Consider the following 21128-nt stretch of genomic DNA (forward strand, 5'->3'; position numbering starts at 1 on the left):
AAAAATTATATCTAATAATTTCCTTTTAAAAATTACTATATTGCTTGTAAAAAATTATATTACCTACATCTATAGCTTAAATTTGAATTTTTATTTTTCATCTCTTATACTTATTTTTTCAAAACAATAATTAGGATACGTGATCCTTTTATAACTTATATATCAGAAAAACACGTTTGAGGTAGGAAAAAAAATTATTTGCTTAATTTTTATTTTTTTTTTGTCAATAAATTGTATTAATTGTTTTATTTCTCATTTTTATTTTAAAATAAAATTTATCTAAAATTTTTAAATTTACAAATTATATATATAGTCGCATGTGAAGCGCGGGTTTACGACTAGTATATAATATATATGAAGCAAAAAAATATTTCAAAATGCCGATGTGGCACTCTACTCTTCTAGCATTCTTATTTTTCTTTTCTTTAAAAAAAAATTTTTTTGAGCTTTTTTCCCTTTTTACTATCATTTTTACAAATTGATTGGCTACTAAAATATTTTTTAAATTGAAAAATTAATAGTTACGAATTGATTTTTTTTTAACAAATTACGTGCTACTATGGAAGAATATGTTCTATTGCTTTTACATGTTGTTAACTTGATAGTTTTATTCAATTACATAATTTTGAATTTTGAATTGTCGTTAATTGAAATGCTCATTTATCAATATTATCAGGGTATAATTTCGGTGTAACCTTCATATTTTAGTTTTGTATAGTAATGACTTAATTTCTATGTCTTTATCTTTATTTTAATTTTGAATTGGATAATAAAAAAGCACTCGCACAATGCAAGTAACTTCATCTACTTTATATGTCTTATAAATAGATATATAGTTTAAAATACTGTTATTAACGTAAAAAATAAATTGTACTTAATTATTTGAAAAATAAACTTAAAAATAGGATTTACAGGGTCAATACCAAAGAGAAATCTTCTCACATGAGTTCAACACTTGATGCAATTAGTGGACTTTTAATTTCCCCTTCTCTGATCTCTAGGGTTCCTGGCACGAAGAAATCCATCTTTGATGACATTTAGTTTTCTTGTGGCATCCCTCATTTTCATTCTGTCTTCTGGTAATTCTGCTGCGCATGACACTCCAATTTTAAGTACTGATACAATACATTTTTCCACATTTCCTCCCTCTACTCTCAAATTTTCAATACTTTCCTGGATCTCGTCTTCCGCATTTTCACAAGTATTGTTTGTTGCTGTCCCCATATCTCCAGCTGTGAAAAGTATTGGGTCCAAAACTTGATTGACTCGTCCTGGAAGCTTAGATTTAACAAAACTGTGGAGACTCAAACCATTTGTGAACACTTCATCAGTTGGTCTCTTTCCTGTGAACATCTCCAACAAAATTATTCCAAAGCTATATGTGTCTCCAGATGTTGTAGCTGCATTGCCTACTCCATACTCTGCAACATATGTACAAGGTGAGAAACAATAATTGACTTTTGACATTTTCTTTTTCTATAAATGTTAGTTAATTTGATGAAGCAAGCATGTAAGGGAACTTTTACCTGGAGCCATATATCCAATTGTTCCCTTCATCCCAATTGAGCTGGTTTGGCCTCGAGAGGAAGAATTTTGAGTTTCAGACCAAAGCCTTGCTAATCCAAAGTCACCAACATGAGCAGTCATGTCATCATCAAGAAGAATATTGCTTGGTTTCAAGTCGCAGTGAATGATTGGTACTTCACAATTGTCATGAAGATGATGCAGTGCAGAAGCCACGTCAATTGCAATTTGAAGTCTCTGCAGAAGGTTTAAACTTCTTGAACTTCTTGACTGAGCATTACCATTATTTTCTCTTGGATGCAGCCACATTTCTAAGCTCCCATTTGCCATGAAATCAAACACTAGAGCTTTGAAATCGTTACCTTTAAAATCAATGCTCGAGCAGTATGTCAATACCTTTACCAGATTCCGGTGCCTTAAGTTTCTCAATATTTTGCACTCAGCAATGAAGCTCTTGGAAGCTTGACGTTGTTGAAGGTTGAGTACCTTTACAGCAACTAATCTGTATGCTTGCTGATCAAGACTTCCTCTATACACCAGGCCAAAACTACCCTGTCCAATCAGGTTCTCTGAAGAGAATCCCCCAGTTGCTTGCAAGAGTTCCTTGTATGAAATTCGAGGAAGCCTATCCACAATCGGAGGTGTTGAAGGTGGACTCTTTCTTGACTTTCGGCAGTAGAAAAGAGAGGAGAACGTTACTGTCACTAAAAATGCTACTGAACTAAGGGTTGTGGCAAGGATAATGACAATGGGAGACCTGTGTTTCTTTTGTTTGCCGGGGCATACTGGAAGCTTCAATTGTGGGGTACCTCCACAAAGATTATTATTTCCAACAAGAGAAATTGCACTTAAATTGTTAAAGATTCCTGTTCTTGGCACTTCACCACTTAGATTATTAAAGGAGAGATTCAAATACTGCAAGAACAAAAGTTTCTCCAGCTCCTTTGGAAGTTTTCCTGTCAGTTTGTTTCTTGACAGGTCTAAAGATTGTAGACCTCTTAAGGATGCGATAGATAAGGGAATGGGTCCTTGAAGGAAGTTAGCCTGCATGTTAAGAATTTCAAGGCTCGAACAATCACCTATTTCTTTAGGAATCTCCCCATATAATTTGTTTCCTGATATATCTATTGTACCGATATTTTTGAGTTTGCCAACTTCTTGGGGTATGGGCCCTATCAATGAGTTTTGAGATAAGTCAAGAACCAAAGATAGAGAAGACAAGCCAATGATTTGTTTGGGTATGGTACCAGTCAGTTTATTTTCTGCTAGATCTACGAAATGCAGATTTGTGCAGTTACCTATACTTGCTGGTATATTCCCTTCTAATTTGTTTGTGGCTAATACAAGATGATATAACTGGCTGATGTTACCTAAGGATGCAGGGATTTCTCCGGATAGTTTATTATTATTTAAATACAGCATTTGCATCCGTTGATTCTTTCCAAGAGAAATAGGGAGGCTGCCAGAAAAAAGATTTTGGTCCATGCCTAATGCATTAAAGTTAGCAAGATTCCCAATCTCTGCTGGAATTCTACCGGATATTTGGTTGTTTTCTAGATTAAGGCTAATGAGGGAAGATATATTAATTATGCTGTTAGGTAATACACCAACAAGATTATTGTGATCAAAATGTAGTTTTTGTAAATTGCTGCAGTTTCTCAAAGATGTTACGAAACTCAAATCTTGACTTGTGTTATTTCCAAGGAAATTGCGTCCCAAATTGAGGAGTCGAAGACTTTTCAAATCTCCAAAACTGGTTGGAACTTCTCCTGTGAAAGAGTTGCTAGAGATGTCAAACATTTCAAGCTGGGAAGCATTAGCAAGTGATAGTGGAATGGTTCCATGGAATTGGTTCAGGCCGTATGCAAATACTTGTAAGTTGGGAAGAGTCAGGCCTATATTTGCTGGAACACTGCCTTTGATTTGATTCACTGCAAAAGAAAGCATGGTCATGGAGGAGATATTGTATATGCTAGATGGCACTGTACCAGTCAGATCGTTGCTTGTAACTAAAAGAAACATTAAGCTTGTTAATCGTCCCAATTCATTGGGAATATTTCCCTTCAGTTTGTTATATGCTAGAGAAACAGCTTGGAGGGAAGACAAGTTCCCAAGGGAATGTGGGATTTCTCCCATGAGATTATTTTTAAAAAGCGCAAGTGATACAAGCTTCTTTAAAGAGCCTAACTCGGGAGGAATTTTTCCTACCAAGATGTTACTAGAGAGATGCAAAATCTTTAACTCTGAGCAGTAGCTAATGTTGATTGGAATTTCTCCTTCCAATGCATTATCTGTCAGGTTGATATGTCTCAGTCGAAACAGGCGGCCAATTTCTTGGGGAATTTCACCACGGAATTCATTGGCACCAAGGTTGAGGAACCTCAAGAAGGTGAGATTCCCTACACTCGGAGATATGGCTCCAGACAGGCTCAGCCCTTGCAGGTTCAGAGATGTAACCCTCTGATGTTTGCGGGCGCAGGAAACTCCTTGCCATTTGCAGAAGTTGACAGAATCATTCCACGAGCTTAAGATGCCATATGGATCATTGCCTATTTTGGCTTTGAATTCCAAAAGAGCAAGTCGGTCGGTCCCGTTTCCTAACATACTGAGGCAATCAGCAGTTTGCAAGCACAGGATGCTTGCACAGAAAAAGACAAGCACATGAACATGAAGGACTGAGATCAAAAGGGTTACAGAGTGTGCAGATGCAGGGAGCTCCATTTGTGTGGAAGTGAGATATATATGTATATCGTAAGGCAAGCAAGTGGGCTCTATATGAATTGAAGTGCTGGTAAAGGGAGTCTCCTAACAAATATATAGGCCTTAATCCTGTTAGATGTCTGGTCGAGTTTTCAAAAACGCTAATAAGTCCTTTTGTAACGTGATTAGATGAAAGGAAAATACAAGCTTTGAAGCGTGTAGACTTAGAAGGTCAATAGTATTTTCTGAAGTCTTTCGCATAATTGTGGAATATCAAAAAAAAAAAAAAAAAAAAAAAAAAAAGAAAAAAGGAAAGTGAAGATGTAACAACTTGTGGAAAAAATTGTGGTATGAAGACTCCAAGTCTTCGCATAATTAGAGAAAGGACATAGCGTGTGGAAGAACTCGCGTTAGCCATAGGGGAGTGCGTTAAACGCTTTAAACAGTTAAATAATGATAACCGTTTTAATGGTTTGGTTTGATTTAAAAGTTGATAAACCCGTCTTTGAATCTGTTTGGTTAGATTGTTATTCAATCAAATAGTTAAAACAGAACCAAGCTGTATTGACAACAATTCACGTGTTAAGAAAAAAAGTCACCATCCAATCAAACTGTGTTTTTGTTTAATCAAATCTTGTCTTTCTATTCAATTTTTGTTTTTGTTAAAAGTTCGTCATTATGTAGTTGTAAAATCTTTATAGTTTTATTAATTGATGTATAAATTTTTTTTATGACATTAAACCACAAAATGAACTGTATTAACTGCTTTTTTTAAAATTTAATTTAGTTTAATTTAGTTTGATTTGATTCGACATAAATTTTTAAATAGCAACTTTTAGCTTGGTTTTGAAATTTTTTTAAAACCGGACCAGCTGGACTGTGCTCAAGCTTAACCTAGTAGCTAGCAGCATTATAAGTCATGTTAGGAACCAACTACAGCTTTTGGATGAATAAATTTGAAGTTATATAATATATAAATGTAATTATAAAAAGTAAATATACAATTATAAAAGAGGAAGAATATGTAAACATATTAATTGAAATAGACGCTAATTTTAATTTTTTTTATGCGTTAAAAGGTTCAACAGATCAAATAATATTATAGTCTATATAACAGGGGTAGCTCCCCCTTTACTCACAAATTGATAAATAATGTTGTAGCTCAATTTCTTGTTTTCTGATCTCAAGGAGTACTTGCACGAAGAAATGCATCTTTGATGACGTTTAGTTTTCTTGTAGCATCCCAAATATTCATTCGATCTTCTGGTAATTCTTCTGAGCATGCCACTCCAATTTTAAGGACTGACACAATACATTTCTCCAAATTCCCTTCCTCTACTCTCAAATTTTCAATACTAATGTTACATTCCTGGATATTTTCTTCATCATTATCATCCACACTGTTTGATGCTATCCCTATTTTTCCTGTTGGGAAAAGAATTGGATCCATAACCTGATTGACTTGTTCTGGAAGCTTAGTTCTAACAAATTTATGGAGATTGAAACCATTTGTAAATACTTCATCGGTTGGTCTCTTTCCTGTGAACATCTCCAACATAATTATTCCAAAGCTATATGTGTCTCCAGATGTTGTAGCTGCATTGCCTACTCCATACTCTGAAACATTTAAGGTGAGAAATATCAATTGACTATTACATTTTCATTTTCTATAAATGTTAGTTAATTTGATGAAGCAACATGTAAAGAAAATTTTACCTGGAGCCATACATCCAATTGTTCCCTTCATCCCAATCGAGCTGGTTTGGCCTTGAAAGGAAGTATTTGCAGTTTTAGACCAAAGCCTTGCTAATCCAAAGTCACCAACATGTGCAGTCATGTCATCATCAAGAAGAATATTGCTTGGTTTCAAGTCGCAGTGAATGATTGGTATTTCACAATTGTCATGAAGATAATGCAATGCAGAAGCCACATCAATTGCAATTTGAAGTCTCTGAAGAAGGTTTAAACTTCTTGGCTGATCATTGCTGTTATTTTCTCTTGGATGGAGCCACATTTCTAAATTCCCATTTGCCATGAAATCAAACACTAGAGCTTTGAAATCGTTACCTTTGAAATCCAAGCTAGAGCAGTATGTCAGTACCTTTACCAGATTCCGGTGCCGTATATTTCTCAATATTTTGCACTCGGCAATGAAGCTCTTGGAAGCTTCATGCTGTTGTAGGTTGAGTACCTTTACAGCAACTAATCTCTGCCCTTGCTGATCCAGATTTCCTCTATACACTGAGCCAAAACTACCTTGTCCAATCAAATTGTCTGAAAAGAATCCCCCAGTTGCTTGCAAGAGTTCCTTGTACGAAATTCGAGGAAGCCTATCCACAATAAGAGGTGTGGGAGATGGACTCTTTCTTGACTTTCGCCAGTAGAAAAGAGAGATGAACGTTACTGTCACAAAAAATGCTACTGAACTAAGGGTTGTGGCAAGGATAATGACAATGGGAGACCTGTGTTTCTTTTGTTTGACAGGGCATACTGGAAGCTTCAATTTTGGGATACCTCCACAAAGATTATTATTTCCAATAAGAGAAATTGCACTGACATTGCTAAAGACTCCTTTTCTTGGCACTTCGTCACTAAGATTATTATATGAAAGATTCAAAGACTGCAAAAACAAAAGTTTCTCCAGCTCCTTTGGAATTTTTCCCATAAGTTTGTTTCTTGATAGGTCTAAAAATTGTAGACCTCTTAAGGATGCGATAGATAAGGGAACAGGTCCTTGCAGGAAGTTACCCTGCATGTAAAGGATTTCTAGGCTCAAACAATCACCTATTGCCTCCGGAATTTCGCCAGATAATTTGTTTTCTGATACATCTATTGTACCAATGTTTTTTAATTTGCTAACTTCTTGGGGTATGGGACCTATCAATGTGTTATGAGATAAGTTAAGAACCAAAGATAGAGAGGACGAGCCAATGATCTCTTGGGGTATGGTACCTATCAGGTTATTTGCTGCTAGATCTAGGTAATGCAGATTTATACAGTGACCTAAACTTGATGGTATATTACCTTCTAATTTGTTTTTGAATAATAAAAGATGACATAACTGGCTAATGTTACCTAAGGATGCAGGAATTTGTCCGGATAGTTTATTCGTATGTAAATACAATATCTGCAGCTGTTGATTCTTTCCAAGAGAAAGGGGGAGGCTGCCAGAAAAAAGATTGACCTCCATGCCCAAGACATACAAGTTAACGAGATTCCCAATGTCTGCTGGAATTTTGCCAGATATTTGGTTGCCTCCCAGAGTAAGTGCAAAGAGGGAAGACATATTGGATATGCTGCTAGGCAATACACCACCAAAATTATTGACATCAAAATATAGTTTTTGTAAATTGCTGCAGTTTCTCAAGGATGTTACGAAACTCAAATCTTGACTTGTGTTATTTCCAAGGAAATTGCGTCCCAAATTGAGGTGTCGAAGACTTTTCAAATCTCCAAAACTGGTTGGAACTTCTCCTGTAAAAGAGTTGCTAGAGATGTCAAACATTTCAAGATGGGAAGCATTAGCAAGTGAAATTGGAATAGCTCCATAGAATTGGTTCACGCCGTTCTGAAATACTCGCTGGTTAGGAAGCGTAAGGCCTATATTTGGTGGAAGACTGTCTTTGAGTTGATTCTGGGTAAAAGAAAGCAAGGTTATGGATGAGATATTGTATATACTGGAAGGCACTGTACCATTCAGATTGTTGATTATAATTGAAATAAATGTTAAGCTTGTTAATCGTCCCAATTCGTTGGGAATATATCCCCGCAAATTATTACTTCCTACAGAAATAACTTGAAGGGATGACAAGTTTCCAACGGACTGTGGGATTTCTCCTGTGAGATTGTTTATATAAAGCCTAAGCAACACAAGCTTCTTTAAAGAGCCTAACTCGGGAAGGATTTTCCCTACCAAGCGGTTATTAGAGAGATCCAAAATCTTCAGCTCGGAGCAGTAGCTAAGGTTGATTGGAATTTCTCCTGTCAGTGCATTTTTGGTTAGGTTGATATGTCTTAGTCGATATAGGCGGCCAAGTTCTTGGGGAATTTCACCATGTACTTCATTGACAGCAAGATTGAGGAACCTCAAGAAGGTGAGGTTCCCTACCCATGGAGATATGGATCCAGACAAGCTCAGCCCTTGCAGTTCCAGAGATGTAACTCTTTCATGTTTGGGACTGCAGGTAACTCCTTGCCAATTGCAGAAGCTGAGAGAATCATTCCATGAGCTTAAGATGCCATATGGGTCACTGCCTATTTTGGCTTTGAATTCCAAAAGACCAAGTCGATCGGTTTCATTCCCTAACGTACTGACGCAATCAGTAGTTTGCAAGAACAGGATGCTTGTACAGGTTAAGAAAAGCACGTGAACATGAACATGAAGGACTGAAGTAAAAAGTGTTACTAAGTGTGCAGGTGCAGGGTGTTCCATTTGTTACATAAAATTGCACGTGTAATGAGATATAACATGGTGTTCAGTCTTTAACAATGACTGCATGCCTTTAAAATGAGAAATGAACAAATATAAAAACAAAACAAACACAAATATAAAATTATAGAAAGATAAAGAAATGTTGAAGAAGACCGAAGAAACTCCAAGTCTACAAACGCGTTAATAGATAAGATGGCAACAGCTTTGACTTCTTGACCATTGCGTGTTGTTTTATGCGAAGTTGACTACCTTACAATTAATTCTATTTTTCAAAGTTGAAAGACTTAATTATAAATTTGATGGATGCAGATTTGACTATATACAATCTGAAGTTTTCATTATAATTTATATTCTAAAGAAATTATTACTTTGTTCATTAAGCGAGAGAAATAATGAAGAAGATGAAGATACAACTGAAATTTAGAAAAAAGAACATATTAGAATTGGGAAAAGTACATGTATTCATACATTATCACAAATGACTTGTTATAAATAATTCAGGTTCCAGAAAAGAAAAAAATTAAACAACTATTCCTACCAATTATTTCAGTTAAGAACTAAATTAAGCATATTTAACATATATTGCTACCATAATTCAGCTAAGTTAAGTAGGTTTAACATAAATAATTCAGCTAATCAACTATCATACTTGTTCATCTTGAGATCCCTTTCGGCCCAGATACTTGCTACTTAGTTCCAGTTGCAGTAACACCATCGCAACGCTGAGATATCATTTTCTCATAAGGCCAACACTTTTCCTTCCTTTCGTGTGCTATACACTGCATTCCATATTTAGAAAAAGGGTTAAGGATCAAACTACACATAAATACAAATGTGTCAAAGAATTTTATTTAAAGCCCCACAATCACATCCAAAAGCAGCCTCATAGTGAATGTGTTTTATTCTCAAGAGATCAGTATAGGAATTATAACTACAACCCAATTCTACAAGTATTCAAACAAGCATCTCTTAGAAAATATAAGGTCAGAAACCACAAAAACTCAGCTTTATAAAAATAAAGAAAATGGATGACTGAAATAAACTCATATTTATGACCAACGAACATACCTTCTTGAAGCAGTTCACAGTGACGTGGCCCTCCTGGAGCCTACTCACTAGAGTACCTCAACTTAATATTGTCAATATTTCCAGTTGGAGTAAAACCACAACGCTTGATTATCATTTCCTCCTCAACCCAGCAATCTTCCTTACTACTATATTTTACACACTAAATTCCATGCAAAAGGAAAGGATATGAGTGCAGCTCTAGAAAAAAAAAATGAACATCAAAATTTTCAAACAACTATATCCGATTATAACGCATTTGAAGCAGCTCACAATGGCGAGGTTCCCTTGGAGCCCACTTGCTAGTGTGCCTGTTATTAACTTTGCCTATATTTTCAATTGGACTAACACCATAACACTTAAATATCATTTTCTCATAAACCCAGCAATCCTCGTCCATACTATATTTTACACACTACATTCCATGTCAAAAGAAAGGTATTGGATATTAGTCTTATGAGCTGATATGGTTTTTGCTAAGAGGCTGCTGAAGTTTGAAGTTTTTGTTAAAACGTGGTTTTATTTTGTTGCTGATTTTTTGGAATAATCAGGTATGCTCAATATGGAGTAAAAATATATGCATGTAGCGTGATTTGCTAATTTTCTGTTATATCTCTTCCTATAAATATCTATAATATTTTTAATAAATGCATGTCTTCAGCAGTTCAAATATATCTTTGTCTTGCATATTTTTCTTTAAGTTTCAGATTAAAAATACCAACAGAATGGTATCAGAGCCCTTTATGTTGAGGGACCCGTGAGATTGAGTGAACCAACAAGTTACACCCAAACACCAAACCCGTGAGATGGAGGGAGAATCAAACTTTGCTTCAGTGCTCCACCAATATTTGATGTAGTTAATTATACTGGAAGGAACTGTACCACTCAGGTTGTTGACTATAATTAAAAAAAAAAAAACTCTTAAGCTCGTTAATCGTCCCAATTCTTTGGGAATATTTCCCCTCAATTTGTTATATCCTATAGAAATACCTTGGAGGGATGACAAGTTTCCAAGGGAACGTGAGTTTCTCCTGTGAGATTATTTTTGTAAAGCTAGTGGTGGCTATAATAATATCATTAGTGCTTTGTGTATATCATATTTCCTAACACTTTATGAACTAAAAATCATAAGTGGGTACATCTTGCTAAGAACTTAGGCATCCAACACTTGCAAGTCGAATGTGATAGCTTGGTGGTGGTCCAATTCCTTAAAGGAAACACACAATCTTCTGGTGCTCTCCAACAATTAGTTATTGGCATTCAACATCTTATTCACTATTTCAGCAGCTGTGAGATTAGTCACGTCTATAGAGAGGCGAATTTTGATACCGACTTCCTTTCTAAAGTTGCTAGAGACTATCCGTTAGGCACTCATACTCTTTCGAGTCCCCCTCCTGGCTTGTCTTCATGGATACTGCATGATAATGTGGGTATAACATACCCAAGACTTATTTTGTATCATTAAGAGCTTTTGCACTCTTTATTTACCCAAGCAAAAAAAATCATAGATGGGTGGAGTATGAAACGAAAGCAAACTGAATTCCTTAACGGAAAAAATAGCATGATTGCATGTATGCAATGTGTTATGCATAAAAACATTCTAACAAAATAAAAAATAAATCTAAACACAAATTGGGAGAGAAATGATAGCCTAAATTGTCAAACTAGATCCTCTTAGAAAGGTGTACCCAAATTATCAAACTAGATCCTTTTAGAAAGAAACAACTAAACAAGCATTTCTACCATTTTTGTAGCTGTTCCCCAAAACTAGATGCAAAAGCCTAATCTCTCATATTCAAATTGTGCATTTAGCATACATATGAGAGTGGAACCAGGGAATGGCACCATGTTGCCCCCTCTTAACAAGATGAAATCTTCTTTAGTCTAAGAACTCAGTTCGTCATTTTAATCCTCTAAGTAGCTAGCAAGCTTATATAAACCGAGGTGAAAATATATAAATTACATAACAATTTCAAACTATTATGAATTAATTGTTCTTAATGTTATCCATTATCAAATAATGGAGTCACATGCAGGATGATTGAAACGCCTATCAGCCCCCTAAAGCACTTATTCTAGATGTAAAAAAATATATATATTGTTGCCTGATTAAATAAGTATATACAATATACTTTTATTTGGTTAAGACGGAGTCACTACACTACACAGCTACCTCAAGCTTTTGGACTTTTATTCTATTTCCTACCCCCGAAAGCAATGCTAGCTGTTGCGAGCAACCATTATAATTCTTCAGATTGTATATATGAACGTAAAAATAAGTCAAGGAAAATATAAAAAGGATGTAAATGAATGCGGCATTTTGACATGTTAAAGAGTCATCTTATCAATATATAACCCGATATTAGATTCCTAAAGTTTCACAAATATATGTATATGTATATGTATACACGCAATCTTGCTTGAATTTTTATCTCTTAAAATGAAAGTGAGACTGATATCTAATAAGAATCTTTCTGAATGGTCGATATACCAATCTTATACATAATGCTTAATTTTTCTATTAGCAGTTTTGCACAAAAGTTAATTACTTCAATGTATGGAATTCTCCAGAATAATCTCAATTTTATGCACAAAGTTATTTCTACTACCGGCACTAATTGCTGCTCCAAATCTCAAGTGAAGGATTTTCATCCAATTTTCAGCTCAAATCATTTTGCCATTAAGCAAACAAAAAGTAATCGCCAAAGGGTTATAGGAAAGCCATATAATATTCACACGTGACAGTTTTGAAGGGGAGCAAAGTATATGCTTAATCTATTTTTTATTTAATTATTTTTTTATAGGTTTTCTTTAATTTGTATTTTGTGTGAATACTTCAATCTAACTGTCTATAATAGTGATGAAATTTTGTCTCACAAAATTCAACTCTTTACTTTCAAATAATTTCAATCGATAATGAACTAATTTATAAAAGGCTGGCATATCATTTGATAACTTTGTTGTTTTTATATATTACCTGTTTGAATTTTCATGACTGATTTTATTGGTGAACAAGTTTCAAATAATGAATTTAACATGATTTAGCACATTCCAATAATGATTGATGACTGATTCTTGAATATTTAAGTTTTTGCATATTTAATTTTTTTTTTTTTTGTTTTTTTTTTTTAATATTGATCATTCTTAAGTTAGAACGCAATGGCTTTTCCAAGAATTAATGATAATGCTATTCTCAAGTGTATATTTAACCATATGAAGGTGTTGTGCAGCTAGCAACTTTATCATTGAAATATCACGAATTTTTATTTTCGAAACTTTCAAATTTTTATTAAATCAAAAATCTCGATTTTCTACTATATGTGTTATAAACACTAAACAATCTTAATTTGAGTCCAAAGTTTTACGAGTTGGGCCCAAGCCCAAATATATTGTCGGAATTTTCAATTTGAGAATAGTTAAAATTTTTGAGAAATAATATGAAACTCTAGCAATATAATCTATTATGAATATATATAAATTAATTATCCTAAAATCAAATATCATTACTGTTATTATTTTTATTATTATTGAGTAAATAGAGAAAATGTTACGGAACCTAACTAAAATAATCAAAATAAATTGAACCGGACCCGGAAATGAAATTGATTTTTCGAAAACCACACGAATACCTAAAAATCAAGTGAAAAACCTAGAAACCGAGCAAAATCGAGCCAAATCGTTCAATCCGACCAAATCGGTTCGAATCGAATCGAAATGATCTAGAAACCGACTTAGTTTCTTTTTTTTTTCTTCCTCTCTTCTTCTTCTTCTTCTTCTGCGCGTTCGACAGCCTCCTCTTCTCTGGAGGGACTGCAATTCCGGCCACCGCACGACGAGCACGAGGTGGTGGACGACTCACCTTGTGCCACTGACTGAATTTCCAGCCTCCTCTCACGCGAACGGAGCTCCAGCGGCGTGATCGGGCCTGTCTCCGCAAATCGCACCTGCTCTTCGATTTTCGGGTGAAATCTCGTCGTTCGGTGGATATTAGGCATCGGGAAGGGACCCAATCGACTCCTAGTCACCTTGGAAATATTTCCCCTCTATTAATTTTAAAGATGGAGCCCGTATAGCGGAAGTGCCATTGAAGGCGGTGGTGGAGCGACTATCGAGCTTGATTCCGACCGATCGGCTCACCAAATGCACAAACGAAACATGGATTCGAATTTCTGGTGAATTTTCGAGTCTGGGGGTGTAAGCGCCGCTCAAATCCAGCAGAGGCACAATTTTTCGGCCACCGTGCACGGCTGCCGGCGGTGGCGATCTAGTGATCGGCTGGAGACACTCCGGCGAGGCCCTAACAGACAGAATGATCTCCTTTTCGCGCTGATTATGGAATCGTTGCCCGATTCTCAATTAGTACGTTCTAAGACTAATTTCCCCATTTTTGGTATAAATTCTAAACTTAATAATTATTGGTTGATTAGATTGAATTTGAATGAATAATCAATCAAATATAATTTTACTAAGAATCAGTCGGTATAATGTAGATGCAAATTAATTCTGAATATTGTTAAATATATTTCATGAACATTAGTTACAACTAAAAGGTTTGGTATTGAGATAAGAATTCTTAGCTAATATTTATGTAAGCTAATGTAGGAATTTTAATAAATGTTGTTAGGAGGAGTTATAATTTAAGGCTTAGACAAGTAAATAGTTATAGAGCAATTAATAATATCATTGGAACAAGCTTGGAGGTTAATATAAATTGTTAATTGATTGATTTGGAATTATTAAATGTATATATGTGAGTGTGATGGATGATATATGTAGTCTGAAGCGGATGGATTGGTTGGATTGATTGCCCGATGGATGGGATGAGTTGATGTGAATTGCCCGATGGATGGGCTTTGATATTATATTGTTGAATCGTGGTTTAGTCAAATTTTAGGGGAGGTTTTGTCGAAATTTTGATAGAAACTAGGCTAGTCTTAATTAATAATATAATTAATAGGTATAATTAGATTAATTCTTTATCTCTTACTTATATTATTATTATTATTATTATTATTATTATTATCATTAGTATTCATTTATTTATTTAATTATTTATCTATTTTCATCATTATTGTTTATTATTGTTATTATTTATTTTATTATTGTTGTTTATTGTTAATACTATTTATTTGTTTATTTGCATTTGAATGGAGATGTCTAATTGTGCATTGCAATGCGATGTTTAATTGATTAATATGCTTGCATTTAATTCCAATACTTGATTAATCGTGTTGTGATAATGCTATTTCCTTGTATGTGTGGAGTTGGGATGAAGTGGTCACCATAGGTTTGTGAGGGCGGTCCACGAGACCGTTGGCCGTATGGAGATTGGCACCCCGTGTGCATCTGATGATATGATATGGATAAACCACAGGGTTGCCTCCTGTTGGTATGGAAAAGAAAAGAGAGAATGGAAAAACAATGAGAGGACCGGTCAAGTGAGGATTAGACCGGTTGGCCATGTATGGGGGATAGGCTCCCTAGTGCACATGTTATGAGAGGGTGGGCCATGTGTGAGGACGGCTCATTGGGAGTTTCGGTGACGCCACATACCAATTTCCACGTTGTGATTATGTGATGTTGATAATAAGTGTGAGTGCTGTTGTTATACCATTTGTGTGACTGTCTGCGTGAGCATATACTAGTCGGATGACTAGATTGATATATTTACACATTTGTATGAATGCGTGTGTTGTGCAATAATTATTACTCCTTAGAAAACTCACATGTCTTGTTTAATTTTTCAGGAAATAAGTTTCTCTTTAATTCGATTTAGGCTATGTTTCTTCGCCACAGGGCTATAAAGGAATTTTCCTAGTTCCATAATTATTTTGCTATGTAACTATTTGTATAAAAAGCTATGTATATCAAACAGTTAGTGACTCCGCAGTTGTAGAGTTTACATACATTTAGTCGTGTATTAATATAGATGAAATAATTCTGTAAGCCCATATTAGAAATGTGATATATTTTAAATTGAGCTAGAACTGTGGAATGTTGAAGGTGATAAATTTGAGCCGAGGTGTAATAAAATCTTGAGGTTGATTTTCCTCGTAATATAGGCTGAATGTTTAAAATTTATATTGAGATAGTAGATTTTAGCGTTTCAGACTTACTACGGGCCTCGGGGGCCTTAAGCTTATCTGGGTCCTAGTGCCGGTTCGGTCCATGAAAACGGGTTGTGACAAGCATGCACAACAAAGGGTTGGAAGCATAGAACGAAAAAAAACATGAAAATTTATTTTTTGCGAAAGAAAAATTTTAGGATTTGTTTTTATTTAATTTAAATAATAAAATAAAAATTTAAAATATTAAGAATTCAAATACCTAAGCAATAGTGTTGAACTCATCATTTAAAATTTAATTTAATTATCCAAATATTAAAAATTATATCTAATAATTTCCTTTTAAAAATTACTATATTGCTTGTAAAAAATTATATTACCTACATCTATACCTTAAATTTGAATTTTTATTTTTCATCTCTTATTCTTATTTTTTCAAAACAATAATTAGGATACATGATCCTTTTATAACTTATATATCAGAAAAACACGTTTGAGGTAGGAAAAAAAAAACAAAATTATTTGTTTAATTTTTATATTTTTTAAGTCAATAAATTGTATTAATTGTTTTATTTCTCATTTTTATTTTAAAATAAAATTGATCTAAATTTTTTAAATTTACAAATTATATATATAATCGCACGTGAGCGTGGGTTTACGACTAGTATATATATATATGAAGCAAAAAAATATTTCAAAATGCCGATGCGGTATTCTACTCTTTGAGCATTCTTATTTTTCTTTATTTTTTTAAAAAATTTTTTGAGCTTTTTCCCCTTTTTACTATCATTTTTACAAATTGATTGGCTACTAAAATATATTTTAAATTGAAAAATTAATAGTTACGGATTGATTTTTTTTTTAACAAATTACGTGCTACTGTCGAAGAAGATGTTCTATTGCTTTTACATGTTGTTAACTAGATAGTTTTATTCAATTACATAATTTTGAATTTTGAATTGTCGTTAATTGAAATGCTCCTTTATCAATGTTATCAGGTATAATTTCGGTATAACCTTCACATTTTAGTTTTGTATAGTGATGACTTAATTTCTCTGTCTTTATCTTTATTTTAATTTTGAATTGGATAATAAAAAAACACTCGCACAATGCATCGTAACTTCATTTACTTTATATGTATTATAGATAGATATATAGTTTAAAATACTGTTATTAATGTAAAAAATAAATTGGACTTAATTATTTGAAAAATAAACTTAAAAATAGGATTTACAGGGTCAATACCAAAGAGAAATCTTCTCACATGAGTTCAACTCTCGATGCAATTAGTGGACTTTTAATTTCCCCTTCTCTGATCTCTAGGGTTCCTGGCACGAAGAAATCCATCTTTGATGACATTTAGTTTTCTTGTGGCATCCCTCATTTTCATTCGGTCTTCTGGTAATTCTGCTGCGCATGACACTCCAATTTTAAGTACTGATACAATACATTTTTCCACATTTCCACCCTCTACTCTCAAATTTTCAATACTTTCCTGGATCTCGTCTCCCGCATTTTCATAGGTATTGTTTGTTGCTGTCCCCATATCTCCAGCTGTAAAAAGTATTGGGTCCAAAACTTGATTGACTCGTCCTGGAAGCTTAGATTTAACAAAACTGTGGAGACTCAAACCATTTGTGAACACTTCATCAGTTGGTCTCTTTCCTGTGAACATCTCCAACAAAATTATTCCAAAGCTATATGTGTCTCCAGATGTTGTAGCTGCATTGCCTACTCCATACTCTGCAACATATGTACAAGGTGAGAAACAATAATTGACTTTTGACATTTTCTTTTTCTATAAATGTTAGTTAAATTGATGAAGCAAGCATGTAAGGGAACTTTTACCTGGAGCCATATATCCAATTGTTCCCTTCATCCCAATTGAGCTGGTTTGGCCTCGAGAGGAAGAATTTTCAGTTTCAGACCGAAGCCTTGCTAATCCAAAGTCACCAACATGAGCAGTCATGTCATCATCAAGAAGAATATTGCTTGGTTTCAAGTCGCAGTGAATGATTGGTACTTCACAATTGTCATGAAGATGATGCAGTGCAGAAGCCACGTCAATTGCAATTTGAAGTCTCTGCAGAAGGTTTAAACTTCTTGAACTTCTTGACTGAGCATTACCATTATTTTCTCTTGGATGCAGCCACATTTCTAAGCTCCCATTTGCCATGAAATCGAACACTAGAGCTTTGAAATCGTTACCTTTAAAATCAATGCTCGAGCAGTATGTCAATACCTTTACCAGATTCCGGTGCCTTAAGTTTCTCAATATTTTGCACTCAGCAATGAAGCTCTTGGAAGCTTGACGTTGTTGAAGGTTGAGTACCTTTACAGCAACTAATCTGTATCCTTGCTGATCAAGACTTCCTCTATACACCAGGCCAAAACTACCCTGTCCAATCAGGTTCTCTGAAGAGAACCCCCCAGTTGCTTGCAAGAGTTCCTTGTATGAAATTCGAGGAAGCCTATCCACAATAGGAGGTGTGGAAGTTGGACTCTTTCTTGACTTTCGGCAGTAGAAAAGAGAGGAGAACGTTACTGTCACTAAAAATGCTACTGAACTAAGGGTTGTGGCAAGGATAATGACAATGGGAGACCTGTGTTTCTTTTGTTTGCCGGGGCATACTGGAAGCTTCAATTGTGGGGTACCTCCACAAAGATTATTATTTCCAACAAGAGAAATTGCACTTAAATTGTTAAAGATTCCTGTTCTTGGCACTTCACCACTTAGATTATTAAAGGAGAGATTCAAATACTCCAAGAACAAAAGTTTCTCCAGCTCCTTTGGAAGTTTTCCTGTCAGTTTGTTTCTTGACAGGTCTAAAGATTGTAGACCTCTTAAGGATGCGATAGATAACGGAATGGGTCCTTGAAGGAAGTTAGCCTGCATGTTAAGAATTTCAAGGCTCGAACAATCACCTATTGCTTTAGGAATCTCCCCATATAATTTGTTTCCTGATATATCTATTTCACCGATATTTTTGAGTTTGCCAACTTCTTGGGGTATGGGCCCTATCAATGAGTTTTGAGATAAGTTAAGAACCAAAGATAGAGAAGACAAGCCAATGATTTGTTTGGGCATGGTACCAGTCAGTTTATTTTCTGCTAGATCTAGCAAATGCAGATTTGTGCAGTGACCTATACTTGCTGGTATATTCCCTTCTAATTTGTTCATGGCTAATACAAGATGATATAACTGGCTGATGTTACCTAAGGATGCAGGGATTTCTCCGGATAGTTTATTATTATTTAAATACAGCATTTGCATCCGTTGATTCTTTCCAAGAGAAATAGGGAGGCTGCCAGAAAAAAGATTCTCTTCCATGCCTAATGCATTCAAGTTAGCAAGATTCCCAATCTCTGCTGGAATTCTACCGGATATTTGGTTGTTTCCTAGAAAAAGGCTAATGAGGGAAGATACATTAATTATGCTGTTAGGTAATACACCAACAAGATTATTGTGATCAAAATATAGTTCTTGTAAATTGCTGCAGTTTGACAAAGATGTTACAAAATTTAAATCTTGACTTGTGTTATTTCCAAGGAAATTTTGTGCCAAATTGAGAAATTGAAGACTACTCAAATCCCCAAAATTTCTTGGAATTTCTCCTGAGAAAAAGTTGCTAGCGATGTCAATTATTTCAAGCTGGGAAGCATTAGCAAGTGACAGTGGAATGGTTCCATGGAATTGGTTCAGGCCGTATGCAAATTCTTGTAAGTTGGGAAGAGTCAGGCCTATATTTGCTGGGACACTGCCTTTGATTTGATTCAATGAAAAAGAAAGCTTGGTCATGGAGGAGATATTGTATATGCTAGATGGCACTGTACCAGTCAGATCGTTGCTTGAAACTGAAAGAACCATTAAGCTTGTTAATCGTCCCAATTCATTGGGAATATTTCCCTTCAGTTTGTTATACGCTAGAGAAAGAGCTTGGAGGGATGACAAGTTCCCAAGGGAATGTGGGATTTCTCCCATGAGATTATTTTTAAAAAGCCTAAGTGATACAAGCTTCTTTAAAGAGCCCAACTCGGGAGGAATTTTTCCTACCAAGATGTTACTAGAGAGAAGCAAAATCTTCAACTCTGAGCAGTAGCTAATGTTGATTGGAATTTCTCCTTTCAATGCATTATCAGTCAGGTTGATATGTCTCAGTCGAAACAGGCGGCCAATTTCTTGGGGAATTTCTCCACGGAATTCATTGGCACCAAGGTTGAGGAACCTCAAGAAGGTGAGATTCCCTACACTCGGAGATATGGCTCCAGACAGGCTCAGCCCTTGCAGGTTCAGAGATGTAACCCTTTGATGTTTGCGGGAGCAGGAAACTCCTTGCCATTTGCAGAAGTTGACAGAATCATTCCACGAGCTTAAGATGCCATATGGATCATTGCCTATTTTGGCTTTGAATTCCAAAAGAGCAAGTCGGTCGGTCCCATTTCCTAACATACTGAGGCAATCAGCAGTTTGCAAGCACAGGATGCTTGCACAGAAAAAGACAAGCACATGAACATGAAGGACTGAGATCAAAAGGGTTACAGAGTATGCAGATGCAGGGAGCTCCATTTGTGTGGAAGTGAGATATATATGTATATCGTAAGGCAAGCAAGTGGGCTCTATATGAATTGAAGTGCTGGTAAAGGGAGTCTCCTAACAAATATATAGGCCTTAATCCTGTTTGATGTCTGGTCGAGTTTTCAAAGACGCTAATAAGTCCTTTGTAACGTGATTAGATGAAAGGAAAATACAAGCTTTGAAGCGTGTAGACTTAGAAGGTCAATAGTATTTTCTGAAGTCTTTCGCATAATTGTGGAATATCAGAAAAAAAAAAAAAGTGAAGATGTGACAACTTGTGGAAAAAATTGTGGTATGAAGACTCCAAGTCTTCGCATAATTAGAAAAAGGACAGCGCGTGTGGAAGAATTCGCGTTAGCCATAGGGGAGTGCGTTAAACGCTTTAAACAGTTAAATAATCATAACACGTCAAATCGTCAATTTTCTACGGTACCATTTTAATGGTGTGGTTTGATTTGAAAGTTGATAAACCCGTCTTTGAATCTGTTTGGTTAGATTGTTATTCAATCAAATAGTTAAAACCGAACCAAGCTGTATTGACAACAATTCACGTGTTAAGAAAAAAAGTCACCATCCAATCAAACTGTGTTTTTGTTTAATCAAATCTTGTTTTTCTATTCAATTTTTGTTTTTTTTTTTTTAAAAGTTCGTCATATGTAGTTGTAAAATCTTTATAGTTTAATTGATTGATGCATAAATTTTTTTTATGGCATCAAACCACAAAATGAACTGTATTAAACTACTTTTTTTTAATTGATTCCATATA

General features: G+C 34.9%; 3 protein-coding genes across 3 annotated transcripts; all 3 read right to left on the minus strand.

Annotated features, from left to right (window-relative positions):
• Positions 1-837: 837 nt before the first annotated feature.
• On the minus strand, positions 838-4380 carry LOC149495884 (uncharacterized). Its single transcript, XM_089722277.1, has 2 exons — positions 1527-4380; positions 838-1421 (listed from the first exon to the last, which is right to left on the minus strand). The coding sequence occupies exons 1-2, from the start codon at positions 4243-4245 to the stop codon at positions 976-978; spliced, it is 3165 nt and encodes a 1054-aa protein (XP_089578403.1). The 5' UTR covers positions 4246-4380; the 3' UTR covers positions 838-975.
• An 881-nt stretch (positions 4381-5261) lies between these two features.
• LOC105649091 (uncharacterized) lies at positions 5262-8703 on the minus strand. The gene is made up of 2 exons (XM_089723063.1): positions 5941-8703; positions 5262-5841 (listed from the first exon to the last, which is right to left on the minus strand). Exons 1-2 carry the CDS (start codon positions 8654-8656, stop codon positions 5408-5410), a joined length of 3150 nt encoding a protein of 1049 aa, XP_089579189.1. The 5' UTR covers positions 8657-8703; the 3' UTR covers positions 5262-5407.
• An 8238-nt stretch (positions 8704-16941) lies between these two features.
• Positions 16942-20478, minus strand: LOC110008697 (uncharacterized). The gene is made up of 2 exons (XM_089723064.1): positions 17635-20478; positions 16942-17529 (listed from the first exon to the last, which is right to left on the minus strand). Exons 1-2 carry the CDS (start codon positions 20351-20353, stop codon positions 17084-17086), a joined length of 3165 nt encoding a protein of 1054 aa, XP_089579190.1. The 5' UTR covers positions 20354-20478; the 3' UTR covers positions 16942-17083.
• Between the last annotated feature and the right edge of the window lie 650 nt (positions 20479-21128).

The sequence above is a fragment of the Jatropha curcas genome, chromosome 6 (assembly GCF_041381405.1).
Source record: "Jatropha curcas cultivar XTBG-Jc1 chromosome 6, XTBG_Jcur_1.0, whole genome shotgun sequence".
In the NCBI taxonomy this organism is placed as follows: Eukaryota; Viridiplantae; Streptophyta; class Magnoliopsida; order Malpighiales; family Euphorbiaceae; genus Jatropha; species Jatropha curcas.